General features: G+C 55.1%; 1 protein-coding gene across 2 annotated transcripts in view; it reads left to right on the top strand.

Moving 5' to 3' along the window:
- MPPED1 (metallophosphoesterase domain containing 1) overlaps nucleotides 1–24,610 on the top strand; it is a 77,101-nt gene that overhangs the window by 11,182 nt on the left and 41,309 nt on the right. For both annotated transcript variants that reach the window (XM_067698327.1, XM_067698328.1), the window contains exons 2-3: nucleotides 759–1,045; nucleotides 9,973–10,154. In XM_067698327.1, the coding sequence (XP_067554428.1) occupies nucleotides 822–1,045; nucleotides 9,973–10,154 (406 nt within the window). In that variant the 5' untranslated portion in view covers nucleotides 759–821. The remainder of the gene's footprint in view (nucleotides 1–758; nucleotides 1,046–9,972; nucleotides 10,155–24,610) is intronic.

Raw genomic sequence — 24,610 nt, forward strand, 5'->3', positions numbered from 1 at the left:
GAGTGGATTCAAGGTTTGACTGGGAACATCGGAATTCCTGAGATCCCTATAAGGCATTCGAGAAGGTTGTTGGTTTTTTGTTTTGTTTTGTTTTTTAAGTAGATTCCCCCCCCCCACGCCCGACCGTGGCCACCCTCTGAGCTGAGTTGGTGTATGGCAGTCTTTCGGGGAAAATCCCTTCTCCGGGCGCTGCTAAAACGATATCTTTAGGCGAAATGGTGGTTGATGAAGGAATTTGTGCCCGTGCTTTCCCCACCTGCTCGGGCTTGTAGGGGTGTGCCCGTGTGGGAGTGTGTTGGTGGGGGGGTCTGAGGGGAGCGGGTGGGGTTGGAGGTGAATCCTTCCTATTCCCCAGTTCCGAAAAGTAAAACTTACCTTACCTGTTTCCAGAACACCAGCCATTGTCTTCCGCATCTCACGGCCACGCTGTGGGCTCTGGGGGGTTTTGTCGAAGGCAAAAAAAAAAAAAAAGTCTTAAGTATTTAAACATGTTGGACCATGCATGCATCCGTCCATGGCGTTGTGGGTTTTTTTTTTTTTTTTTGGTCCCCTCCCTCCCTTCCCTTTTCTTTTCACCAAAGTATATTCATCAAACTGCTGAGTTGGAAAGATTTGTAATGAGTTTTTGAGCTGTGCGACTGTGTTTTTTTTTTTTTCCTCTCCCCCGCCCTCTCCCTCTTTCTGAATCTTCATCTGACATTAAATAAAGCAAATCCCAAACAGATTAACTGTCGCACGGTTCTGCTTCGTCTCCTCAGTCTGTTCCCAGGTCTGGCTCGGGGCCGGGCGGCGGGAGATGCCCGGGCGGCCTGCGGAAGTCCATGTGGCGCGCTAGGTGGGATCCCGGCGTCCTGAAAGCAGAGGCCCTGGCCCTCCTGCCCTGCGGCCTGGGCATGGCCTTCTCCCAGTCCCACGCGATGGCCGCGCGGAGGCACCAGCACAGTCGGCTCATCATCGAGGTGGACGAGTACAGCTCCAACCCCACCCAGGCCTTCACCTTCTACAACATCAACCAGGGCCGCTTCCAGCCGCCGCATGTGCAGATGTGAGTGGGCGTCTCCGATGGGACTGCGGGGTGGAAGGTGTGGGTGGTGAGGGCCGTGCGGGGTGGGCTCCTGGACTCGGGGTGCCTCCTGGCTTCTGGGCCCAAGCGTTTCATGCAACGGTTCTGGGATCCCCAGATCAGCGAGGCTCTGAGTTGGGAGGGATGTGGGAGAAGTTGCAGCGTGCTGGCCTGTGGGCCGATTCTGGCCTGGAGTCTTGTTTCATTTGGCCAGGAGAATGTTTTACAAATATTGAAAAATGAGGTGATTGCACACGAAAATCCAGACTTCTGGCTTTGCCGTACAAAGCCCAACGTCCTGGCAACCCCAGGCCCATACGTCCTCGTGGCAATGTCTGGGGAGCTGAGTTCCAGCTGCCCCTTCTTGGTATTTGGTATTGGATTACTGACCCCCTGGTCTAATTCATGTTCCTTGTTGTACAGATGGGGAGGACGAGGCCCAGGGAGGGGACGGGACTTGCTGCAGGCCCCGTGGCAGGGTAGGACCCTGGGCTTGGCCTGGCTGTCCTCTCTTCCCTCTGCCCATCCCTTTTGCCCAGACCCCCTTTGCTTCTGTTGAAAAAGCAGAGATGCTTTCCAAAAGGACTGGGGAATTCTGCTGCCTGCCCTTTGGGGCTGATGGAAAATACCAGGGGTGCCCCAGCAGTGGGGCCGCAGCGAGAACATAGACTCGGGACTCCTGTGCACAGGTAGAACCTTTCCCCCGCTCCCTGGATTTTTTTCCAGTGGTCGGGAGGGGTGCAGGTGGCACAGGGTGGAGGTGGATAAATTCCTGGCCCTGCCCTGGGCGACTCCGGGTGTTGCCAGAACGTCCTCGTCCTTTGTCCCCGCTGCCCGCTCCCATCAGCCCTGCACCACAGGGCTTACCTGGTGAGGAAGCAGAGGCCCAGACAGGTGACCCACGCGAGCCCACACAGCCGGCAGGCACCAGAACTGACGCCCGTCTCCAGTCCAGGGCGTTCTCCATGCTTAGCATCCTTTTGCTGTGATGTCTGTGGACGTAAGTATGTACGTCCCTCCATCTGAGAGTGTAGACATTCGTCTGCTCCATTGCTGAAACTTCTCTCAGCCCCTTTGGGGTGCCCCTGTGCTGGGTCTGGGTCTCTGACAAGCCCCTGACGAGGGGGGAGCCCCACGAGTTCCCAGTGAGAGCACAGGGAGGTCAGAGCTGTGATGGGGATGCTCCTGGGCTCTGGGGCTCAGAGCAGGCCCCCCTGACCTCCAGGCTGGGTCAGATGCCCGCATGAGGACACAGACCCCAGCTTCCTCTAGGACCTTGAGTACCGTCTCTAGGGAGCAGTGGTCAGGTGAGGTATTAGCGGCCGTCCCTTAGGGGAGACGGGAGGACGCGGCCCGCGGCCCGCGTAGAGAAGGAGCCGGGGGTTTCCACACCCGGGCCTGGAAGTGGGGTGGGGAGGTTGCTGCCTCTTGTTACTGTGTGGTTCCCTCGGGACTGGTCTTCTGTTGCAGAGGATGGGTGCAGAGAGATCATTCGTGGGCGAAGGGGTTCTGGAAGGCAGGTGGGCACCAGGCCTGGGGGTGGGCTCCAGCGCTGGGAACACCCTCTTCCCTGCAGCGCCTGCTCTGGAAAACGTTCATTTCCGTGGGAGCCGCAGGGCTGGCCTGTTGGTAGCTGCTTACTTTAGTTTTTGGTCGACTTCTCTTTGGGAAACTAACCCCAGTACCCAGTTTGGAGCCAGACTGGCAGATTTGGGCAGGATGGGAGGCCCTGGGTCTCAGGCCCGCTCTTCCTTGGTCTCTGGGACCTTGAGGCCTGGCAGGGCTGCTGCAAGGGGGGAAGGCCCTCCCAGGGCTGGGTTTTCTCTTCTGTTGCTGGGGTTTATCCTCCTGGGCTGGAAGTGACAGTGCCTGAGGCCCCCGGATGGCACTGGGGACGGGCGAGAGCACTGGGCCCCTCGGGCAGAGCAGGTGGGGTATGTGTCTGTGCCCATTTGTCTGCACACCCATTAGAGGGGCCCCTGGGCACCGCAGATACAGCTGAGTAGTAGCAGGCAGAGCTGTCCTGTAGAACACCCCCGCCGGGCAGCCCCCAGTCCCAGAACAGGGCTAGGGCAACAGAAGTCAGGAGACAGGGCGGCCAAGGGGCTGAGGAAGGACCCTCTGGAAGAGCTGACTTTTAGGTTGAGACCCAGAGGACGAGGAGTGAGGGCAGCAAGTTGGGAGGGGGAAGCAGGCCAGGCAGAAGTTGCCGCAGGGTCTGAGCTGGGGGGTGGCTGGGAAGTGCAGGAACGCCCAGCTGGGCGGAGGGTGTGCTGGGCGGGAGCCACGCGGGCCCCCGTGGGCCGGGCTGTGTCCTGAGGAAGGGCAGTGAATGACCAGGTGAGAGAAGGGTGATTCCCCCGCTTAACAACTGCGGGTTATTTGTTCATTCATCCATTTACCCGTCCTCTCGGGGTGTTTGTGAGCAGCTGCGCAGCACACTGGTTAGTTAGGAGTGTGGGCTCCAGGCTGGCCTGCCTGGCTTTGAATCCTGGCTCTGCCACTTGTTTGTCGGGTGTCTCTCGGTGCCTCCGTTTCCCCGTCTACGTAATGCTGCTCATCGTAATACTGAGAGTCAGGTAGGTGAACCCACATAGAGGGGGGCCAGGCCACGACGTCCTGTATTGTTAGTATTCGCTGGCTGGGCTAGGCGCTAGGGACACAGCAGTGATCAGGGGCAGAGCCCTGCCCGCGCTGAGCTGACCCTCCAGTGGGACATGTCGTAAGAGTCATGAAGTGCGCGATAGCGTAGGACCCTGGTAGCAACAAGTGCTGTGGAGAAAAAGCTTAACGCCTTTTCGTGGTCGCTCAGCTGGTGTGGGCGGAGCAGGTTCCCACCGGCCTGCCCCGCTGCCTCCCTCCTGGCCTGCTCTGTGCTGCCTGCTCCTGAGGCCAGGGCTCCAGGCGTTATTGGCAGCGGGGCTCTGGGGAGGCCGGGGGTTTGGGCCGGGTCCTGGGAAGAGCACGCCGTGCGCCCTGGTTCTGGACTCCTCATCCGGTGCTCTCTCATTGCCTGCTCGGGTCAACCCACCTTTGAAATGCAACTTTGTACACAGCTGGGTGAAGCCGGATCGCGTGGGGACTCGGCGGGGCGCTGTTCCCTCCCACCCCCCTTCTTTGGACTCACACCCTGCGCACCAGGGAAGCACGTGGGTCTCCATGGCGAGTCTCCACTGAGGGAGACGCGGGAGGATGGCTGCCACTTCCCAGCACGAGATTTATTGCCACCCTGGGCTTTGTCTCTGGGGTGAGGTAGTGAGGGGCCCTATTTAATAAATCCACAATTTACGTTTAGTAACAACAGTGACCGTCCAAACGCGGCCTCCGATTGAGCCCCGTGATTTATGTAGTTGCCCCCAGGGACCCTGGCGGTAACGAGGCTGTCTTTGCCTGAGGAGTGAATGTCTGGATCTGGGCCTCTGGGTTTTGGGCCCTGAGACGGAAGACCCCTTACCCTGGGGGCCGAGAAACCCTGCGGTGGTCTGGGGAGAGCCCCTCCAGGCACCGGCCCCTTAGTCCTGGGTGGGCAGGTGGACGGGTGGCCTGTTGCTCAGCGAGAAGGTGAGAGCAGTGTCTGCAGGACAGGGTTACCCTGGGGACCCACCTTATGGGGGGGGAGCTGGTGCCAGGCATGGCGACTCCTCTCTGGCCTTTAAAGGGAGTTCCATCGGTGGATACTAGACTAACCCGTTTGAAGACCCTCCAAGCACGTCAGGCTGTGTGGGGTCCTTGAAGAACGTAGCAGGGCGGGGCACTGCTCTGCGCCAGGCTGGGACTGGCCCCCTGTCCCCGGCCCTCAGCTCTGTGCCAGGCTGGAGTGCCGACCCCCTCGCTAGGTGACACGGAGGCTTCAGAAGGGACCCAGTGGCCCCTAGCCCGTCTGTGCACTGAGAGGTCTCCAGGAGACAGTGAGGGTCAGCCTTGGCCCCGGGAGGGGCCAAGGGGGCGTGGCAGGAAGAAAGCCCCGACCTGGGCTCTGTCTGTTCTCAAGCCGCATCCTGCTCCCTCTCCCCAAGGGCTCCAGGTGCAGTTCTGGTTTCTGGGACGTTTATGTTTTTTATTTAAATTAATTTTTATTGGAGTATAGTTGCTTTACAGTGTTGTGTTAGTTTCTACTGTACAGCAAAATGAATCAGCTATACATATACATATATGCCCTCTTTTTTGGATTTCCTTCCCGTTTAGGTCACCACAGTGCGTTAAGCAGAGTTCCCTGTGCTATGCAGTATGTTCTCATTAGTTGTCCATTTTATACATGGTATCAATAGTGTATATGTGTCCATCCCAATCTCCCAATTCCTCCCACCCCCCCCATACACATTTGTTCTTTCCGTGTTTTCTGGGACAGTCCATTGTTCCCTCTGCCTCCCCTACTCTTTGTCCTGACAACATAGACTCATCCTTCAGATCTCACCCAGGTGTCACTTCCTTGGGGACACCTTCCCTGACCCTTCCCCAGACCTTCCTAACGGCCCCCCACCCCGATCTAAGCACTCAGAGCCTTCCCTTCGTGACACAGGCTTCAGCCTGTGCTTATGCATTCATTTGTGGGACAGTTTTCTAAGCATCTGTCCCCTCCACCAGCACGGGCTGTCCCTCGAGCCTAGCACAGTGGACAGCAGGAGGGAAAGAAAAGGGAGCAAGGATGAGGCAGGGTGCACGCCCCAGGAAGAGTGTGGTGGGAGATCAAGGAGGGCTTCCTGGGGGTGGTGGCATAACCCCGGAGCTTGGAAGACCGGCAAAAGCAAAGCCAGGATGTGGGGAGGAAGGGCAGGCACAGGGACTCGGGGTGGAGGTCACCTCGGAGTCAGTGCTTCGTGGAAAGAGCCTTGGGCAGTGTGGCCCGGTGCCAACCAGTCCCTGCCCTCCTCTGGGCCTCCGTTTCCCCACTTGTAGGATGAAAGGAGGGGACCAGAGGTCTCTCTCATTCTAGAATGCCACAGCTCGTGTCCAGTTACGTGGCTGGACATGGTTTTGGAACTTCACTGAAGGAACGAGTCCTCTGCTCTCCACCCCCTGGCTTTCAGTGTACCCTATTTCCCCAGGAAATAGTGGGGGGATGGGGCTCTGCTTCTGATGCCCACATGAGTCTTTGGTACCAGGAGCTGCACTTCCAGGGAGCCAATGGCTTAGGGGAGAAAGAGACCGAGAAGGGGTCCAGGGCACAGGAAATGGGCTGCAGGGGGCAGCCCTGGGTGGTTCCCACCCTACAGAGCTGGACTGGAGGATGGGAGGGTCCAGGGCACAGCGAGGAAGTCGCCGAGCCGGGGTGCCAGGCTGGGTCCAGGTGCTGGAGGCTGCATTCTCTATTCTGCACCATGCCTGCCGCCAGGATTCCGGTGGGAAGATGCCTTGTGAGGCTGGAGAGAGTGGTGACAGATTATAGGTCTCAGAGAGAGAGAGAGAAAGAGCCACAACCTTGATGGGGGCCCCTCAGCAGGCAGAGGCTTTGGGAAAGTCGGGTTTGGCCCCCCCCAAACCAGGAACACTTGTTTCCATACCTTCTCTCTGGTCCATGAAGGACGACTCTGGAATAACCATTTTGCTTTGTTTCTTCTAGTCGCGAGAAGGTGTGAGGTTAAATGCCCCCACTCCAGTTCTGAAGGCCTATGTTCAAATTCTACTCTTTAACGTACTAGCAAGTGCCCTGGATGTGGGACTAACCTTTCCAGGCCCCAGTTACTTACTCTACGGGGCTGCTGGAACTCAGGGGTTAGCCAGGGTTTTGCCATTGCAAGTGTCAGAAACCCAATTCAAATTGTCTTATGGGTAAAGGAGAGTTTACTGGCTCACATAACTAGCTAGGAAATCCAGATTGGGACCAGCTTCAGGCACAGCTGGATCTAGGGTTCAAAGGATGCTGCCGGGTCCTCCCACCCTTTGTGTGCTCTCGTTCTCTTTCTCCGTATCTTCATTCTTCTCGCTCTTTTCCTCACTTCTAAACACCGACAGGGTTTCTGGGAGCTGCACGAGGTGGTCTCTATGGGTGTCCCGTCCTGTGCCTAGCAGGTGTTTGGTATTTAGGGGGCACTCAAGAAGCATTTGTCCATAGATTGACTGAATGAAATGAAGGCCTGGAAATAGTCCAGCTTGGTGTGAGTTCTGGAACCAAAAACCAGCTTCAAATTCCAGCTCCACCAGCTTCCATAGCTGAGATCCTGGGCACGTGAGCCTTTTCTGCTCCTCAGTTTCCTCATCTATAAAATGGGCACAACCATAGTGCCCTGCTCAGACAGTCATTGTGAGGGTGAAGAGAGCAGATGCATGTAAAGCGCTTAACACGTAATGAGCTCTCAGCCAGTGGAAATCATCAATATCATTACTGTTGTTATTATTTCAAGGTTCAGCATTTGTTACAATCCAAATAGCCGGAGGACAGTGCCGGGAAATAAGAGTCTATTTTTTTTTCTCTGGGGATTATTAGGTTTGCCTCCTCACTGAGCTCAGAAGCCTCGGGGCGGAGGGAAGTAAGAACAGAGTTAATTAAAGAGCTTGGACTCCAGCAGCAGGCCCAGCCTGACTAGCGCCGGTGCAACTCGGGTGCTCTTGGCTGGCTGATGGCGGGAACTGCTCAGGGCTCCTCCACAAGGGACTCACAGGGGGTGGCATCTCACTCCCTGTGTCTCCTTTTTTTTTCCTCTTTGACTTGTTTTCTGTTTCCTTGTGGTGTCCTCACAACCTCAGTGTATGTGAGGGGGAATGAAAGAAAGAAAGAAAGAATGAATGAATTTGAATGAATTTGATTGGCTCACTCGTGTTCCTTGCCGGGCCAGTAGCCCAGTAGTGATTGGCTGCCTTGGTCCAATCAGCTGTGTTAGGGGCGGACAGGTGGATTCACAGGCCAGCTCCCTGCAAGACTGTCACATGGGGTGGGGGGAGGGACCCAGAGGACAGAGGAGTGGCAGCAATTACTGGGAGGGAGATTTGAGCTTCCAGACCAGCTCAGGCATCACCTCCTCCTGGAAAGTTCAGGGGGCCCCAGGCCAGGTTAGGGCCTTCTCTGGCCCCCAGCCCCTCTGCTGCCCCATCGAATCTTGTGACTTTGTCGTTTCCTGGCCAGGTCTGTCTCCACCATCAGTCTGGGATCAGGCCTGGCTCATTCAGTTCCCCAGCTTTGAGCTCAGGGCTGGTACCCAGTAGGCATTCAGGATGTGTTGTGTTGAATGAATGAAGGAATGAGAGGGATGAAGGAGGGCTCCAGAACCCTCCTGTTGCCATCATCAGACTCAGGGATTTTTCCTTTTCTCCCCGGTCGGGTCCCACTCTGACCTGCTGGGATTCTAACTTGACTTGACCACCCCCAGAGAGGTGCCCCGTGAACCCCTCCCGCCGCAGCCTGGTGACGTGGAGTGGCCGATGTGACGCTGTAGCTGCGATGGGTGGGGCGTGCTCATGCTCCCTGCACATTAGCCTGCTGAACCCACGTCTCTCGTAAGGTGTTAGTTACGTTCCTTCGAAGTATTTTGTCTGAAGAACAAGAAGCATAATCAGAAAGATGCCTTTGAAAGTATTTACGTAACTGATGTGGCGCTGCTTTTGGTTTGGCGCATAATTAGATTTAAACACAACTCCTCGAGCCGCATCCTCGTTGGGAGAGAGCAGCTCGTTGAAATGTCATTGCGTTGTTTTTCAGAGTTTTGAGCCTGGAGAAATCAGTCAGCTGAGGAGGCAGAGTGTGGCTCTCGGGGAGAGCCCTGAACTGGGGGGGGCCGCCTGTTCGGTGTCCTCCTCTGTAAGACGAGAAGGCTCCCAGGGGCTCCCAGGGGCGAAGAACTTAACAGTTGTGCCGCTTGTTAATTTTCTGAGCATTGTTGCCTAATGAGATAGCTCCATTTTACAGACGAGCAAACCAAGGCCAGACATTTTCCTAAGGTTACACGTTAGTGACGGGCAGCAGATCTGGGATCTGAAGCCTGGTCTTCTGATTCCAGAACTGTTTTCCTACAGGACCTTGGAAAGCCCTTGTTCTAAACCCGATCGGACCCTCTCATAGTTTTGGAAAATTGCTGCCTGTCTTTAGTGCTTTGTTTCACAAGTTCCCACGAAATTCCCCCCTTCCCTCGTGGCTCTCCCCGGATGCTACTTGTGCTGTCTCTGCACAGTGCCAGAGAGTCGGATCTTCCGGCTGGAAGGTGGAGCTCCGTCCATGCATCCCTGATGGGGCTGATAGCACCCCCCAAGGGGGTGAAAACTGGTTTTGGGGGGTGAAAAAAATCTTACTCTGATTCTAAAGCACAGATACACGCACAGTAAATAAACAGATATACGGCATATCTGTGGTGTTAGAACTTTATGAGAGAGGGGTGAGTAGAAAAAACATCTAAAAAGGCCCCTTGGGCTTCCCTGGTGGCACAGTGGTTGAGAGTCCGCCTGCCGATGCGGGGGACGCGGGTTCGTGCCCCGGTCCGGGAAGATCCCACATGCCGCGGAGCGGCTGGGCTCGTGAGCCATGGCCGCTGAGCCTGCGCGTCCGGAGCCTGTGCTCCGCAACGGGAGAGGCCACAACAGTGAGAGGTCCGCGTACCGCAAAAAAAAGAAAAAAAGAAAGAAGACGAAAAGGCCCCTTAAGGGCTGATAATGAAAAAAAAAGGTAGAGAGGTACTACTTGTCAAGCAGCAGGTTAGCTGTAGGCACCATACAGGTGCCCGGCTGTACCTGTCAGCCCTTCCCATTCATTACCTCGCAGCAACCCTCGGGGCTTCCCACGTTACAGAGGGGAAGCTGAGGCTCAGGGGGAAATGTTTTGCCCGGCTAGTGATCAGGAGGGGCAGGATTCGGACACAGGTGGGCAGGCGGATGTGATCTGGACCACGTGTGATCTGACCTGGCTGTGGTCTGAGTTGATGGGACGTGAGCTGCAGGCTCCCAGCGCCGCGACCCCGTGACCCCATGATCTTCTTTCCCCTCAGGGTGGACCCGGTGCCTCATGACGCCCCCAAGCCGCCCGGATACACCCGCTTTGTCTGCGTGTCTGACACCCACTCAAGGACGGACCCCATCCAGATGCCCTACGGCGACGTGCTCATCCATGCCGGGGACTTCACCGAGCTGGGGCTCCCGAGCGAGGTGAAGAAATTCAACGAGTGGCTGGGTAGGTGCCAGAAGGGGCGGTGCCTGTGAGCAGCCGGACTCGGGCGGCCCCCTGCCCACCGTCCTTCCTCCCTGCTCTGCCCGGCCCCTCCCTGGACTTTGTCACCTGTCCACCTCCCCTGGGAAGCCCCCTGACCTCCGGGACCAGGCCACACCCCTCTCACTCTCCCGTGACACCTGGGAGGTCTCCTACCCCAGCGCTTGTCTCTGCTGTGATTTTCCATTTGTTGGTGGGATTTTTTTGGCCTGGGGGACTTCCTCCCAAAGGGATTTTGTCCAGGTTTGTTTTTGTCCACTTGTGTGTCCAGCCCCCAGTGCCTGGTACAGGTAGATGCCGAGTAATAATTGATGAGCAGATAAGTGGCTGAATGGACGGATGAATGAATGACTCTCTGGGAACAGTGATGTCAGGGCAGGCACCTCAGCTGGTAGGTACAGCCACCCACCGTCATTGACGGCTTCTCCAGTGAGGGGACCCTCCAGGCCTCGTGGCCCCAAGCAGGAGCCCAGGGGGCCCGGTGTGGGTTCCTCCGTGGGCAGCCATTGGTACAGGCAGCGGAGTGCCGTCCTGCGCCATAGGAGATGGTGGGCCACGATTTGCAAGCACGCCCCTAGGGTTTTGTCCTTGGCTTTGCTTTCTTCCAAAATAAGAAACACATAAATCTGGGGTGCCCCCCTGGGAAAAGCCGTTTGCTTGGAATCCAGGGACACCTCCCAGCGAATCTCTGTACCATGGCCCAAGGAGACAGATGGGTGGCCCCTGGGCTGTTGACACAGAGGCCTGGGTACGGGGCGGGCCCACCTCCCCGTGCAGCCCCTCGTGGCCGCCAGACGGTCCCCCGCCTCCCCAGGGGCGTCCCGCTGTGCAGTTGGCTGGGAGCTGTGCAAGCAGAGGGGGGCCAGGAGCGAGGCGGGTGGCTGCGGCGGGAGAGGCTGGCTCTGCCAGTCGAGACAAATATTTACAAGCAAGGCCTTGCACTCCCCTTGGCGGGCTCGGAGCTTTAAATATTGATTATTCAAATGGGAAGTTCTCATCAAGGGGCCTGTTTGGGCTGAGCTTTGTGAAGCCTGGGGTGGGAGGGGCTCCTGTCGGTGAGTCTGCCCTGGGCTTCTCCCCACGCCCCGGGCTGCTTCCCAGGAGGGGACCCTCACGGGGGCTGGTTTCTTGTCCCCCTGCTGTGGGTCTCAAAAGATGTGAGGCTGAGCTGAGTCCATGTCCCAGGCAGAGAACAGGAGTCGCTGGTGGCCGGGCACCTGCTTGTGTGCCAGGCTCCTTACCACCACTGCCGGGCTGAATTTGAGGAAGAGCCATTTGGGGTGGGTGCTGTTTAGACCCCTATCTGACAGAAGACGATGTCGGCTCCCTTGCACTGAGGTTCCCGAAGTGAGGGACTATTTCCGATGTCCCCCCGGCCCAGACGTGCTCGTCTCCAAGCTGAGTGAGTAAATGAACCCAACAGTTGCATGTGCCAGGGGGGTGGTGGCCAAGGGCTGTGGGATCTCAGTGCAGAGGCTGGTGGTGGCCTCTTCCCAGGCTGGGGCAGCTTCTGGGACAAGCTGCCGTTGGGCTGGGCCCAGCCTGGGGAGCTGGGCGATGGTGCTGGGAAGAGAGCAGCTGCAGGTTGAGGGGACAGCGGAGGCCAAAGCCTGCGGGGGGACACTTGAGAGGTGGCATGACGTGTTGTGACTGGAGGGAGGAGGTTTGGAGGACGTGAGGGTGATGAGCCTGGAAAGAGGGGTGGGGACTCCCTGAGACTCTGCACATAAGGGGAAAGCAGGGGCCTGGGAGGGCCAGCACGGTGAGATGTGGCCATTTTAGGAGAATCTCTTTACTCGCCTCGTAACAGAAGTCAGAACTGTGTGCTGGAGGAATTCAGGAGGCTTTCTTCATGTCTGCACTTGACGTGGGATTGATTTCTTTGCCTGGATCATCACGGGTGGGAAGGGTGAACTTACAGAGGGGTCTCCCTTTTGCAAAAGGAACCTCTCCCCTTGGCAGCCTTGAAGTGTTTGCAGATGTCACTGTTTGTCACTCAAGTGGGCTGGGCGGGGCTTCAGCCTGAAGAGTGACAGAGCTGGAGGAATTTGCATGTGAGTTAGGGCATCAGTAGGAGTGGGTTTATAGCGGTCCGTCTGCAGCTGGCTTTCTGGGAACTGGCCCGCTGCTCAAGGTGACTCACCTCTGTGGGCTGGCGGTTCACGTGCCAGGGGTGTGGTGATGCGGCAGAGATGGGCTCAGGGTGGTGTTGTAAAGGGCTCTGTGTTTATTGAGTGTTGGCATGTGCCCTTTATGTATATTATTAAATCATTTGCTTCTCTTGATGAGGGAACGAGGCGGGAGCTATTGTCATCCCCACTTGACAGAGGAGAAACCGAGGCCCAGAGGAGTGAAGGAACTTGCCCAAGGTCACACAGCTAGTAAGTGGCAGAGCTGGGGTTGAAACCCAGGCAGTTGGACTCCAGAGCCGAGCTCTGTCCTCTCCTCTGTTATCACCTCTCTTGTTTTTATGGTGAAACCTCACTGATTCGAAGTTAAGGTGTGGGCTGTGCCTCTTGGGGCCAGACGTCCAGGGTCAGCTTTCTCCCAGGTGATGGCAGCAGTCGTGTGACCTCTCTGAGCCCCCCGGCCTCGTTTTAACTGGGGGTGGTCAGGCTCCCCTTGACCTGCCTGCCTCTTTGGAGGCAGGTTGTTTTGAGACTCCACTGGGATGGAGGAAATGTTCAAGTGTGTGAACTGTAAAGGGCTGTGCAGGTGTTATTACTGCCTCCAGGAGCTGGCGTTTGCAGATCAGGGCCCCCTTGGGGTAGAGGTAGGGGACATGGGCTGGTCCCACAGTAGGCAGTGGGGGGCCTTGAGCTGAGCCTTCACGTTGAGTTGCAGGGAGAAGCGGTAGATGATTTGTGTGTGTGTGGAGTTGACCTGCGATCTCAGCTGTGTGGGCAGTTCTTGCAGACACACACACACACGCACACACACTCAGCAAAGACCGCAGGGGTATTCATTCGTCCATTCAGTACACCTCACTGAGAGCTCTGTGCAAGTGTGTCCCATGCAGTGGGTGATGGTGGGGAGTGAGGACAGGGTGCTGCGTCTGGTGATGGGGACACAGTGGATGGGTGGATACACCAGAAGCAGTAAGAGAACCGTTCACGTGATGAGGTCGGCAGAGCGCTGGCCCAGGGGGAGTGATGGTGACTGAGAGCCCCTTGAGGCGCCATGGAAGGCCTCCCTGAAGAGGTGGCTTTGGGTGAGGCGTGGAGGTGAGAGTGAGGTGATGTAGGAGGGACATTCCAGGCAGGGGCACAGCGGCTGCAGAGGACCTGAGGGCAGGCAGGCAGGTGTGCAGTGTGGAGGCTTTGTCACCGGTTGGTTCAGATACGCCCTGTGGGCCAACGGCAGGAGTTTGGGGTTGATTCTAGGTGCCATGGGGTCTTTGGGAAGGTCTGTGTATGGGAGTGACCTTTAAAAAGGCCTGGATTGCGGAGACAGCAAGGCCAGTGAGGGCAAAGGCTCTGGAATGTTCCAGAAGCGATGTCTGGGAGATGGGATCATGAGGGATTTTTATTTTCTTCTTTATGGTTCTCTCTTTCTTTTTTCCCTCTGATTTTCTATAGGGAGCATGTATTATTCTCGTAGCTTTAAAAAGGCAACACTAAAATCTCGCTGTTTTTAAAGAAATGCTGGCCTCTCTGGTGTCTGGTGCACAGTGTGTCCCAGGATGGGGCTAGGGGCCGCGCTGGGCTCAGGTCAGTGCTGGTGTCATCCAGCCGCTCAGAAGCTCTCCCCTGGAGCCCCTTCCCTAGGCCAGCGGGGCCCCATCCACCTCTCAGGCCCACTGGCCCAGCCCTTCCTCCGCCCGAGTGAGAAAGTTACAGAGTTGAAATTCATAACCAGCTTCTTCCCTGTTCGTTGATCTCATGGAAAGCATCTAAAATCATATTCCAGGGGGCACCTCCAGACAGACAGGAGAAGGGTTAAAAAGTTAATAGAGGCCCTCCTTGTGAGAGGCACCTAACTGGGGAGCGGTGCGGCTAAACTCACGCGACTCTAATTTGCTGTCGGCGGCGTTGCTCTTGGCTTGGGTGTGCGTGGTGTCCACGTTTTGCCCACTTGCAGGCTTCTGTCTGGGTCTGTGTTCTTTGGGGGGCACTGGGTTGGGGATGACAGGGCCCCTCTGAGCAGATCCTTTTTCCCTTCGGACATTAATATCCCAAATACGTTCATGAAATAGAAACACCAGCTTGATTTGTAAATGTCCCCGTAAGCAGCTAAAAAATTGCTAAGGACGGGCTTTCTGGCTATAAAGAGTGAAAAGAAGAGCAAAATTGGCTGAAAATGGAAAAGGATGTGCTGGAAGCTCCTTGCTCCCCCGCAGTAACTGCGTGAGGATGGACCGGCAGCGTGGAGCCCACAGACTGGTTGGCCCAGTAAGTCGTGTCTGTGCAGGGAGGTGGGACGGCATGAAGGTTAAGAGCTCCCTCCTGGAAGTCAGGCAGACCTGTCTTCACCCCTGCTTCAGCCTCTTATTTGCTGTGTGACCTTAGCTTAGCCACTCAACCTCTCTGTGCCTCATCTGTAAAATGGGAAGAATTAGTTACCTACCCCATGGGGTTGGGGAGGATTGAAGAATCATGTTCCCATACAGTGCTTAGCGCAAGGAGAAGCCCTCCGGAAGTGGCAGCTGTTGTCGTAAGAAGCCTGCCTCTCCCTGAGCTGAGTCCGCCACGAACACAGGCAAATCAACGAGCCTCAAGGTCGGCGAGCCATCTTCTTCCAGCCACACTGGCAGACTCCAGTGCCCCACCTGGGCCCTGCCTCATGCTCGTCCCCCAGCTGGGAAGGCTCTTTCTCGTCCACCCGACAGTGTCCTACCCACCCCTAAATGTCGTTCTTCTGAAGCTTCCCCCTGCCCCACTGGGCGGTATTGGTCCCTCCTCCCTGTGCACCCAGGGCTCCCTATTCAGTCCTTGGTGGTGGCCCTCACCTTGTGGAGGGAATTGTCTGTGTCCTCATGCCTCCCGTCCGCCCTGCCTCCCCCTGAGACTGTCAGCCCCTGGAGGGCAGGGCGCGTCTCATCCCTAGCACCAGCCAGTGCCTTAGCCGGGGGAGGCCCTGGACAGAGACGTAGACTCGGGGTGTCTGCACTGTGAGCTGGTCCCTGCGTCCCCAGCAGGGCTGGTTGCTGTTGGGTGGGACAGCAGCAAATGGGGCTTCGAGGAGGGCCGGGCTGTGACGCAGAAGAGTGTGGGCATGGCTGTCGCAATACGGGACTCCGGGAGGGTCTGCGAAAGGGCAGAGGCTGAGTGGGGGTCTCCAGGATGAGCCTAGGAGCTGAGGCCGGCAGGTGAGCCTGGGCTCGCCACTGGAAGCCGGGGGGTGCTGAGGGTGGGGACAGAGGCCGAGCACCCAGGAGCACCCGCCTCCCAGGATGCCGTCTGCAGAGGCAGCGCCTGACCCTGAGGCTGCGACACGCCCGCATCTTCCCCGAGGGAAGAACACCAGGCCAAATTCTGCCCCTGGCTCTGAGTGACAGCCGTGTCCTCAAGAGCTGTCAGTTCACGAGACGGGGTTCACAAGATGCCAGGAAGCCTGCTCTCTGCGACTGGCAGGGGCCAGGCTGGCCTCCCCACGCCCCTGTCAGGAGAAGCCTGCAGCCACCGCATCCCTCGCTCCCACCCCCGGCTCCTGCAGCCTCAGACCCCGGCACTGGCCTCAGAGCGACTGCCCAGAGGCCACAGCCGGGTGCTCACCCCTCCTCTCCGCCTCTCCACCTGCCTGATGCTGCCCCGTCCAGCTTGGCTTCTCCTTCCCCAGCTTCCACACCTCCCTCTCTGGGCTCCCTGCTTCTCCATCTCCTCCTTTTGTTCCTGGTTCTCCTCCTTCTCACTGAAAGTGGCTCCTCCTGGGACCAACCGTGGGCCTCTCGACCCCTTCTTTCCAGATGATAGTCATACCCTCCTGCTCTTGCTTCTGCCTAGACTCACAGACACCTCCATCTCCTCCCAGACCTGATCCCTCTTTGAGATCCAGCCGGTATATTAATCAGTCTTCTCAGAAGACACCTCCTCCTGGCTGTCCACCAGGATTTTAGACTCGTTTTTAGGTCCCAAACTGAACTCCCAGACCTCAGCCCCATCCCCAGAGGCTGTGTCGTAAGACGTAGGCCTCCACTGAGACCCAACCACAGCTCCGGTATCCTTGCTCCCTTCCCTCTGAGGCCATCAGCGCCACCCATTATTTTCGCCCTGCTGTTGTCTGTCCTGCCCGTGTCTTCTTCACTCACTTCCGTCACCTGCCGAGCTGCTTTGGGGTCCCAAGTGGGCCGTCCTGCCAGCCTCCCCTTCCTCCTGCAGGATCCTGTGAGCCCCTCGAGGGTTGAGACGGCGCCTAGTCCGTGCAGGTCCTCAGGACCCAGCCCAGCCTGGCCCCAGGGGTGCTCGCGGGTGTCTGTTGAACAAGCGTGGAGAGGTCTGGTTACCCACGAGGGGCTGGTTAATTAAGTGGCGCTACCCTTAGCGGCATCAGGCAGGGGAGGAAGATGACTGGCAGTGGAGAGTTTAGAAGTTATAATTAACTTTTTACTGGCGCCCTAGCATAAAACGATATATAAGACAATGTAAAAGGGGTCCAAGGATTTAGTTAAATAGAGCTAGGTCTTTTGCAAGTAAACCCTTAATTAAAATCTGTGAGGGAGGAAGGGAGAGGAAGGGAAACGGAGAAATCATTCCGAGGGGATTTCTTTGTTTTTTGCCTCATTTGCCGCTGCGTTGAGGGCCCGAGGGCCATAGGGGGTTGGTGCAGAGACGGGCTCCACGCCGTCCTTTTGCCTCTTTGCTGTTGGACTCAGGAGCCCGTGGCAGGAGCTGCAGGTGGGGCTGAGGATCTCTGTGCTCCCCAGGATCCCCGGGGAGCAGGAGGCTGCTCCCTGGCACAGAACCGTTATTCTCTGTGGGAAACAGTTGTTTCGGACGCAGCTAGAGGTTGCTGACCTCCTCACCCACTGCCCAGGCTCGGCCCTTCTCTTCTCTCCCTTCCCCCCACTCTGGGGTGAGGCCAGGCTTCGGGAAGGCTTTGCTCTGCCTCGCCACTCCCCACAGCTCTGTCCCCGGGAGCTTGTACAAGTTGCTGCTTTTGTCTTATTCCTGAGACAAATTGTTTTTACCTCCATCCTTCCAGCCTCCCCACAGTGGGACACCTTCTTCCCAGAGTCTCTTACCTGTGTGTGTTCACTTGCGTCTCTTTATGCCCGGTACCTGCCCCGGGCCGTGGAAGCTCCGCGCTGGGCATCCAGCGTATCAGGCCTGAGAGACAGGACCTGGGTGACCCCGCCCGGGCCGTGCACAGCCCAAGTTTGGGGCCGGACACCTTCTGGGTTTCCTTGGGCAGAGCCATCCCGCTGTCCTGCCCCACGCGGCCAGGGTGGTGGGGGAGGGATGGGTTTCCTGGGACTGGCCGAAGTCCCCAGGGTGTGGGCAGCTCAGCTCGCCGGCAGGTCCAGTCTGACAGGCCTCACGTTGACCGAGGTCAGGACTCACAGCCTCTTCGGCAGAGCTGGGGACGGAGCGCTGAAGCCAGGGGGTCCTGGGGCCCACTTCATTGGCCAGGCGACCTCGCTTCTCCCTCTGGGTGTCCACGTCTGCATCCACAGAATGTGACGTTTACACCATGTGTTGACTAAGCCCCCCTGGAGCTCCCGCTCGTCTCCCCTCCCGGCCCACACGCCTGCTGACCTCAGAGCCCCGCTGCGGGTGAGCTGAGCTGAGTGTCTGTCTCTCCCGCTGGCCTATGACCGCGGGAGAACAGGGGAGGGGTCCACATGCATCCCGCTCATCCCATGTCTTGAGCGGAGGGCCTACCGTGTTCCCTGTCTTGGTGTTGGAGGTTTGGTGATGACCAATGTAGCCCCTGCCAGGAGGGCCCGAGGACGAATGCAGGGTCAGGCGATAAGCAAAGTACAGCAAGTCCCCTACATAAGAACGAGTTCTGTTCCGAGAGCACGTTCCTAAGTCCAATTTGTCTGTACGCCCAGCAGAGTTAGCCTAGGCACCCCAGTAGCACAGTCGGCTGTATAGGACTACACCACCACTGCTTTTACGCTTGCTTCCGGACGCCCTGGGCTTGAAATAAAAATACTATACTGCTGTACGCTACGCGTTCGCATCTTTGAAAGTTCGCAGCTTAAAGGTTCGTAGTAGGGGACTTACTGTAAACAGACAAGATCATTTAGGGGATTGGATGGATGAATCAGATCAATGATCAGGGCGAGGTGATAGTGACGGGGGTCGGAGGTTTCTTGACATAGGTGATCTAGGACGGCCTCTCCGAGAGCGTCCTGAGCTGGAGAGGGCCCTGCCCTGAGTTGTTTGGTGTGCAGCCCGAGGCCTGCAGGGCTGAGCGCAGTGATGGCAGAGGCCAGGGAGGGAGGCCCCAGTCTGCTGACCCGCAGGGCGAGGATGTGGATTTTGTTCTGAGTGTTAACGTGGCCACAGAGCGGGGGGGGACATGGTGTGACTCAGTGGTTTTTGTTTTCTTGTGTGTGTGTGTGGTACGTGGGCCTCTCACTGTCACAGCCTCTCCCGCTGCGGAGCACAGGCTCCGGACGCGCAGGCTCAGCGGCCATGGCTCACGGGCCCAGCCGCTCCGCGGCATGTGGGATCCTCCCGGACCGGGGCACGAACCCGTGTCCCCTGCATCGGCAGGCGGACTCTCAACCACTGCGCCACCAGGGAAGCCCTGACTCAGTGTTTTGAAAGTTCCCTTTGGCTGCTGGGTGGTGCATGACCGTAGCAGACAGGGGAGGACACTGGGACTCCAGGAGAGGCAGGAGGGCTGGGAGTGGCCCTGGAGGTGGCCAAGGGGGCAGAGAGCAGACAACGCGGGCAAGTGTTTATCGCCAAGTATTTGTTAAGCGAACGAGAAAGGAAAAGAAAAACCTTGTGCTGTGGTCACTTCAACCAAAATATCCAACCAACTTCATCTTCTGAAGAGCTCATAAGAATCACCCCGGATGTGTACAGCAGGCTTCAAACGGCTTCTGGCTCCTTTGCGCATTAGCTGGATACAAGGTCCCGATCCAGACATTTTCAGAAACAGGTTGCTCTTCCCGCAAAGACTCGAGATGGAATATTTAAAACAAAAAAAAAGTTTGGATTCTGGGTTCATGTCATTTCTGGCTGTGTCCGCTCAGAAGCACGTTGGTGTTGAGGAACTTTGGTTGCGTGTAGTCGCAGAAGCCAGGGTGACTGATAAACACGTGGTCGCCCAGAGAGAGGGAGACCAACGCTCAGATAGAAATCTAGAGGAAGAGTGCGGTGGATTCAAAAGATTAACTTGCTCTATTCTTCACCGAAAAGAATTTCTCACAAAGCCAAGCTGTGTTTCAGGGGCTAAAAGAGAGAAAGTTAACTTCTAATAAAGATGAAAAATCTAGAATTCTAAGTGGTCGTCAAGCCACTTTGGCCAGCCGTAATTACGGTATTTTCATGTTAATATATAAACCCCCTGAAAGGTGTGCTTAAGTGCTAATTATCTATTTACAACAGAATGGCTTTGGAAATGAAATGAGACCCCCTGTTGTGTGTGTGTGTGTGTGTGTGTGTGTGTGTGTGTGTGTGTGTAGGTATTTCAAACATGTTTTGCAGTTTTTTTTTTTTTTAAGACCATCATCCTAAAAATCTCTGCCTTAAGTTAAAAAAAATTTCTTTTTAATGTTTAAATAAGGTAGAAGGGCATGTCTCTGAAAGATCTGGGCTCTTTGAAAGTTCTTCCTTCGTTTTATTTTGTGCGTTTTGTTGTTCGTTTGGACTTTTTGCTTGCTAATTTATACCCCACCTTGTGTCAAAGGATTTGAGACGGTTTATAAAAACAATAAGAATAGTAAAATGGTAGTGTTGATGATAAATTAAAAGCCAGTGTTAAGAAAAAGAAATCAGAGCAGCTCAGAGGGAGCGCCTAGAATATCAGCACCTGGGGCTCATGTGGACTCTGTGGGCTGGAAATTAGAGCCTGAGCTTCCTGGGGGCCAAGGTGAAAAAGATAGATGCATTTGGCAAATGGCTGTGATTATGGGAGGAGGAAATGTGCCAGCCCCTCTGAATGGTCCATCCCCTGTGGACGTTTGATGTCCATTTCACTCAGCTGTGAGTCCCTTGGGGATCGTGTGCCCTGGTCGTTTCTGTGTAGGAGGACCTCGGTAAAGATGTTTGTACTTGAGTAATAACAATGAATATTTGTTTAGTCTTTCCCAGTATATAAAACATGTCTGTCATTCATTTTGTGCTTTCTGTATCCCTCCTCTGCTTTCTTTTGGATTGATTGAAGTTTCTTTTTTTCCCCTCTACTGGTTTGGAAATTCTACATTCCTTTTCGATTTGTTTAGTGGTTACTCATAATATTTTAATATGCATATCCAACTTAGCCTAAAATTAATCAACATTGCCACTCTTGCCCGAAGGTCCCTGGAATGCACCCACCCCGCCCCTCCTCCCACCATCTTATGTATCTTTGCTGTCTGGTGTCTCCCTTCTCACTTGTTTTAACCCTATCCCATAGTAGTCATCATCATTATTGTGTGTTTTCCCATTTGCACCTGATTCTTTACTCAATGGGTGTTTGCTGACCCCTTTTTACGTGCAGGGCCTGATTCTGGGCACCGAGGATGTAGCAGTGAACACACAGAAGACAGGCCATGGATAAACAGAGCTTTGATATGTTGGGGGATCAGGGATAAGAGGACAGGGCATGACATCACCCTCCGATGAGGTGACATTTGAGCAGAGACTGGAATGGAGGGAGCCAGCCACGCACATGTCTGGGGGGGGCCATTCTGGACAGAGGCAGCAGCTCTTAGTCAGGAGCGTTGGTGGCGCATTTGAAGACCGGCAAGGAGGCACGTGGCTGGAGTTCCATGGAGGGCCTGAGGGGCAAGTGGGAGAAACAGAGGCTGCGTGGGGACCAAGTAGGGTAGGTGGGGTTGCTTCATGTAGGAAGTGGCACTTGACAGGGTCCTTGGCATTTAGATAGTGTTTGGACGAGTGGACGGTGGGGTGCAGGTCTTCCAGCTCGAAGGGGCAGGCTAACCAAGGGTCTGAGGCTGGAGGTGCTGCTGCCATTACAGTTCATTCATTCATTCAACACACATTTACTGAGCACGTACCTAGTTCTAGACTCTGCTAGGTGCCGAGGATACAGTGGGTAGCAAAACAACCAAGACTCCTAATCAAGAGAAATATAAACAAGAAAAGGCCATGACATGGTGGAGACAGAACTGGGTGAAGTGGTAGCCTGTGATCAGGTTAGACACTCACCTGCCTCCCAGGTGTGAGACGGAGGGCAGGTGACTCCCCTGCCCTGCATCTCTGGTTCCTCATCCGTCCAGTGGAGGATGTTGATGACTTCCTCCCAGGCTGGTGATTGTGCAGGTGAGAGATGAAGTGTTAAAAACAACTTGTGCTCTGAGGCTTTTTCACTCGCCAGCGTCAGCGCTGGGGCAAGGCTGTGGAACCATCAGGGGAAATCGTTGGTTGAAAGAGAAGTAGCTGGCTGGCCATTCACGAATTGGGGGAAGCAAGATTCTCTTGCTGGTATGCTTCTTTTCTTTCTTTCTTTTTTTTTTTTTCTACAAACATGGAGAGATGTGTTTGGACATGAAGTCAGCCTGTGGGTTTTTTTAAATGTCATTTTCATGTTGGACTTCATTCCAAAACAGGAATAGTCAACAAGTCAGAAAATCCTGGCCAGCACAGAATTGAAATATTCTGTCCCCGTGTGCACACAAACTTCTGAAATGTCTGAGGGATTCCATTTTCCTGTCCACACCACCTTCCCCTGCCTGCCTTCTGCACCTGGACTCAGCGCAGCCTTTGTCAGAAGTTCTGTGACTAGTTCGGTTTGGAGACTGTGACCCCCACTAAGAGAGGGTGTGGAAAGCGCCCTGTCATCCTTGTCATTGTTACAGAGCTACGCCTTCTCGTAGGGTGTCTCCCTACCTGCTGTCTCCCAGGCAGCCCTTCTCAGACTTCAGGTGCATGAGATTTCCCTAGAGAGGTTGGGGGGGGGGGTCTTGTTAAAGCGCAGATCTCAGTGCAGCAGGCCTGGGGTGGCTGGAGCATCTGCATTTCTCGCCAGCTCCCAGCTGATGAGTAGCAAGGCCCTAGACCTGAGCTGTCCACTACTGCGGCCACCTGCCTCTTGTGGGTTTTGAGCACTTGAAATGGGGCTAGTGTGACTGAGAAACTGACTTCTGTGTTTCATTTCATGGCAGTTAGTTTGAAATTAAATAGCCACGGGGGGTTAATGGCTACTGTAGGGGCAAGACAACCCCTTGAGGTCTCTGCTGTTCCTGTCTCTATGGGAGAAGGAACCAAGCTTAGGTGAAGAGCTTGCCCAAGATCGCACAGTAAATTAAAGTGGAATCGAGGCCTGTGCTCTTCTAAAATGTTTAAATTATTTCTTTTAATGCCTAAGGTGACCTGTTCCATGTGGGAACTTCCCCTTGTATATTCAGAAAATCCCAACCCTTGCTATTAACAGATTCCTCCTTACCAAGTCTGTTCTGATATTTATGGGCAGGAGTAACACTTTATAACATCAGGACCAACTAAATAAAGTCATGTTTAAGTTGTTGATGGGACCTTACATTTCTTACGTGAAAAACACATTTTGCTGCCAAGCCTTGTATGCAAGTCGCGGGAGGGCTGAACAGAGACGATTGTTTCCTGGATGACACTTTACAGTGTAAAAGTGCTTTCCTGCTGTTTGCTCACTTCCCCCTTGAAGCGAACAGCCTGGGTCCTGAGTAATGCCATCCCCACTTTACGGATTAGGAGACTGAGACCCGGTGCAGGAATGTGGTTTCCTGGAGGTCACCCAGTTCCTGGCTCTCAGGGGTCACCTTTCCAGAGAGGCCTTCCTGATGGCCCTACATTGATCTGCTTCTCTACCCCAGTGTGCCCTGTCCTGCTCACTTGGCTTCATTTTTCCATATCTGTTATCCTCACCTGACCTGGTACTTAATTCTGTGTTCCTTTATCGCCAATATCCCACGAAGGTCCACTTCTGGAAGGCAGGGATCTTGTCCGTCTCAGGCATGTTGCGTCTTCAGCACCACGGACAGCACCAGCCCCAGTAGGGACTCGCTGTTACCATTTATTATTTATAAATTAAATTCCTGAAGTGACAGAGGAGCCGGTGGAAAGGATGTAGGCTTTGGAGCGGGTGGGACTGCCTCCCCAGCCCTCCCTGGCCACATGCCTGCTGCGCAACCTTGAGAAAGTCATTACTCTCTTGGGCCTCAGTGTATCCATCTACGGTGTGGGGCTGACACACCTTTGTAGGCTGTTGTGAGGATTGAATAAGACACTGCAGTTGGGCTCCTGTTCAAGCGTGTGGGTCTGGACACACCCCTCGGGTTTGGATCGTGGCTCCGTTCTTCCAAGCCACCTGGCTTTCGGCATGTTATGTCCTCTCCCTTAGCCTCAGTTTTCTCATCTGTAAAAGGGGGCCGATATTGGGAGGGTTCAGTGAGGCAGGGGCTGATCTGGGCTCACCATAGGACCTGGTGTGAGATAAACACATGATAATAAATGCCTCTGCTGTTTTTGTTGTGGCTATTTTATGAATGCATCTAAAGGGTCCAGCAAAAAGTAGATGCCCCGTTGATGGGAGCTTTCATTACTATTACTAACATCATGGACGGATGCCTTCCTTTTTAAAAAATATTTATTTATTTGGCTGCGCTGGGTCTTAGTTGTGGCACAGGGATTTTCTTCGTCGCCTGAAGGATCTTCATGGAGGCATGCGGGATCTAGTTCCCTGACCAGGGATGGAACCTGGGTCCCCTGCATTGGGAGCACAGAGTCTTAACCACTGGACCCCCGGGGAAGTCCATGGATGCCTTCCTTTATAAAATCAGATATTTAAAAGTTAGGATTTAGTTCTTTGAAATTTGTTTTAAAGAAAATCAGGGTTTTGTTGTTTTTTTTTAAGTGTATAGGTTTGTTTCTTTGATTTCTCTTAAGAAGAAGAATGTCACACCTTTCCGAGCGCGCACGATGCAAATGAAGATCTGAGAGCGCTCAGAAGGCCGTTCGGAGCTAATTCTGGGCTGGTTTGACAGCCATGACCCTGAAGGGGAAACATGGAGCTGACAAAGCGGGGCTTTCTCTGGTAGCATCCCAGCCTCTCAAAATAGTCACTTTCCAGATTAACGTTTGTCATATTTGTGTTTGAAAGTTTTTTGTTCATCGATCCAACCGTATCCCCTCTCCCCTTAATGCTCTTTTTTGGTTTTCTGCTGTGTCCGGGGGAAGTCCAGATCTTCTCCGGGCAGTGGAGACCCCTCCTGGTGTGACCCCATCTGTCCCTCCCAGGCCTGTCCCCACTTGCAGCCCCGTCTGCCCTGGGCTTCTAAGCAATTGCTGAATACCTAGCAGGTGATTCTCCCACCTGCATGCCTT

This window comes from Pseudorca crassidens, chromosome 11, assembly GCF_039906515.1.
Source record: "Pseudorca crassidens isolate mPseCra1 chromosome 11, mPseCra1.hap1, whole genome shotgun sequence".
Classification (NCBI taxonomy): domain Eukaryota; kingdom Metazoa; phylum Chordata; class Mammalia; order Artiodactyla; family Delphinidae; genus Pseudorca; species Pseudorca crassidens.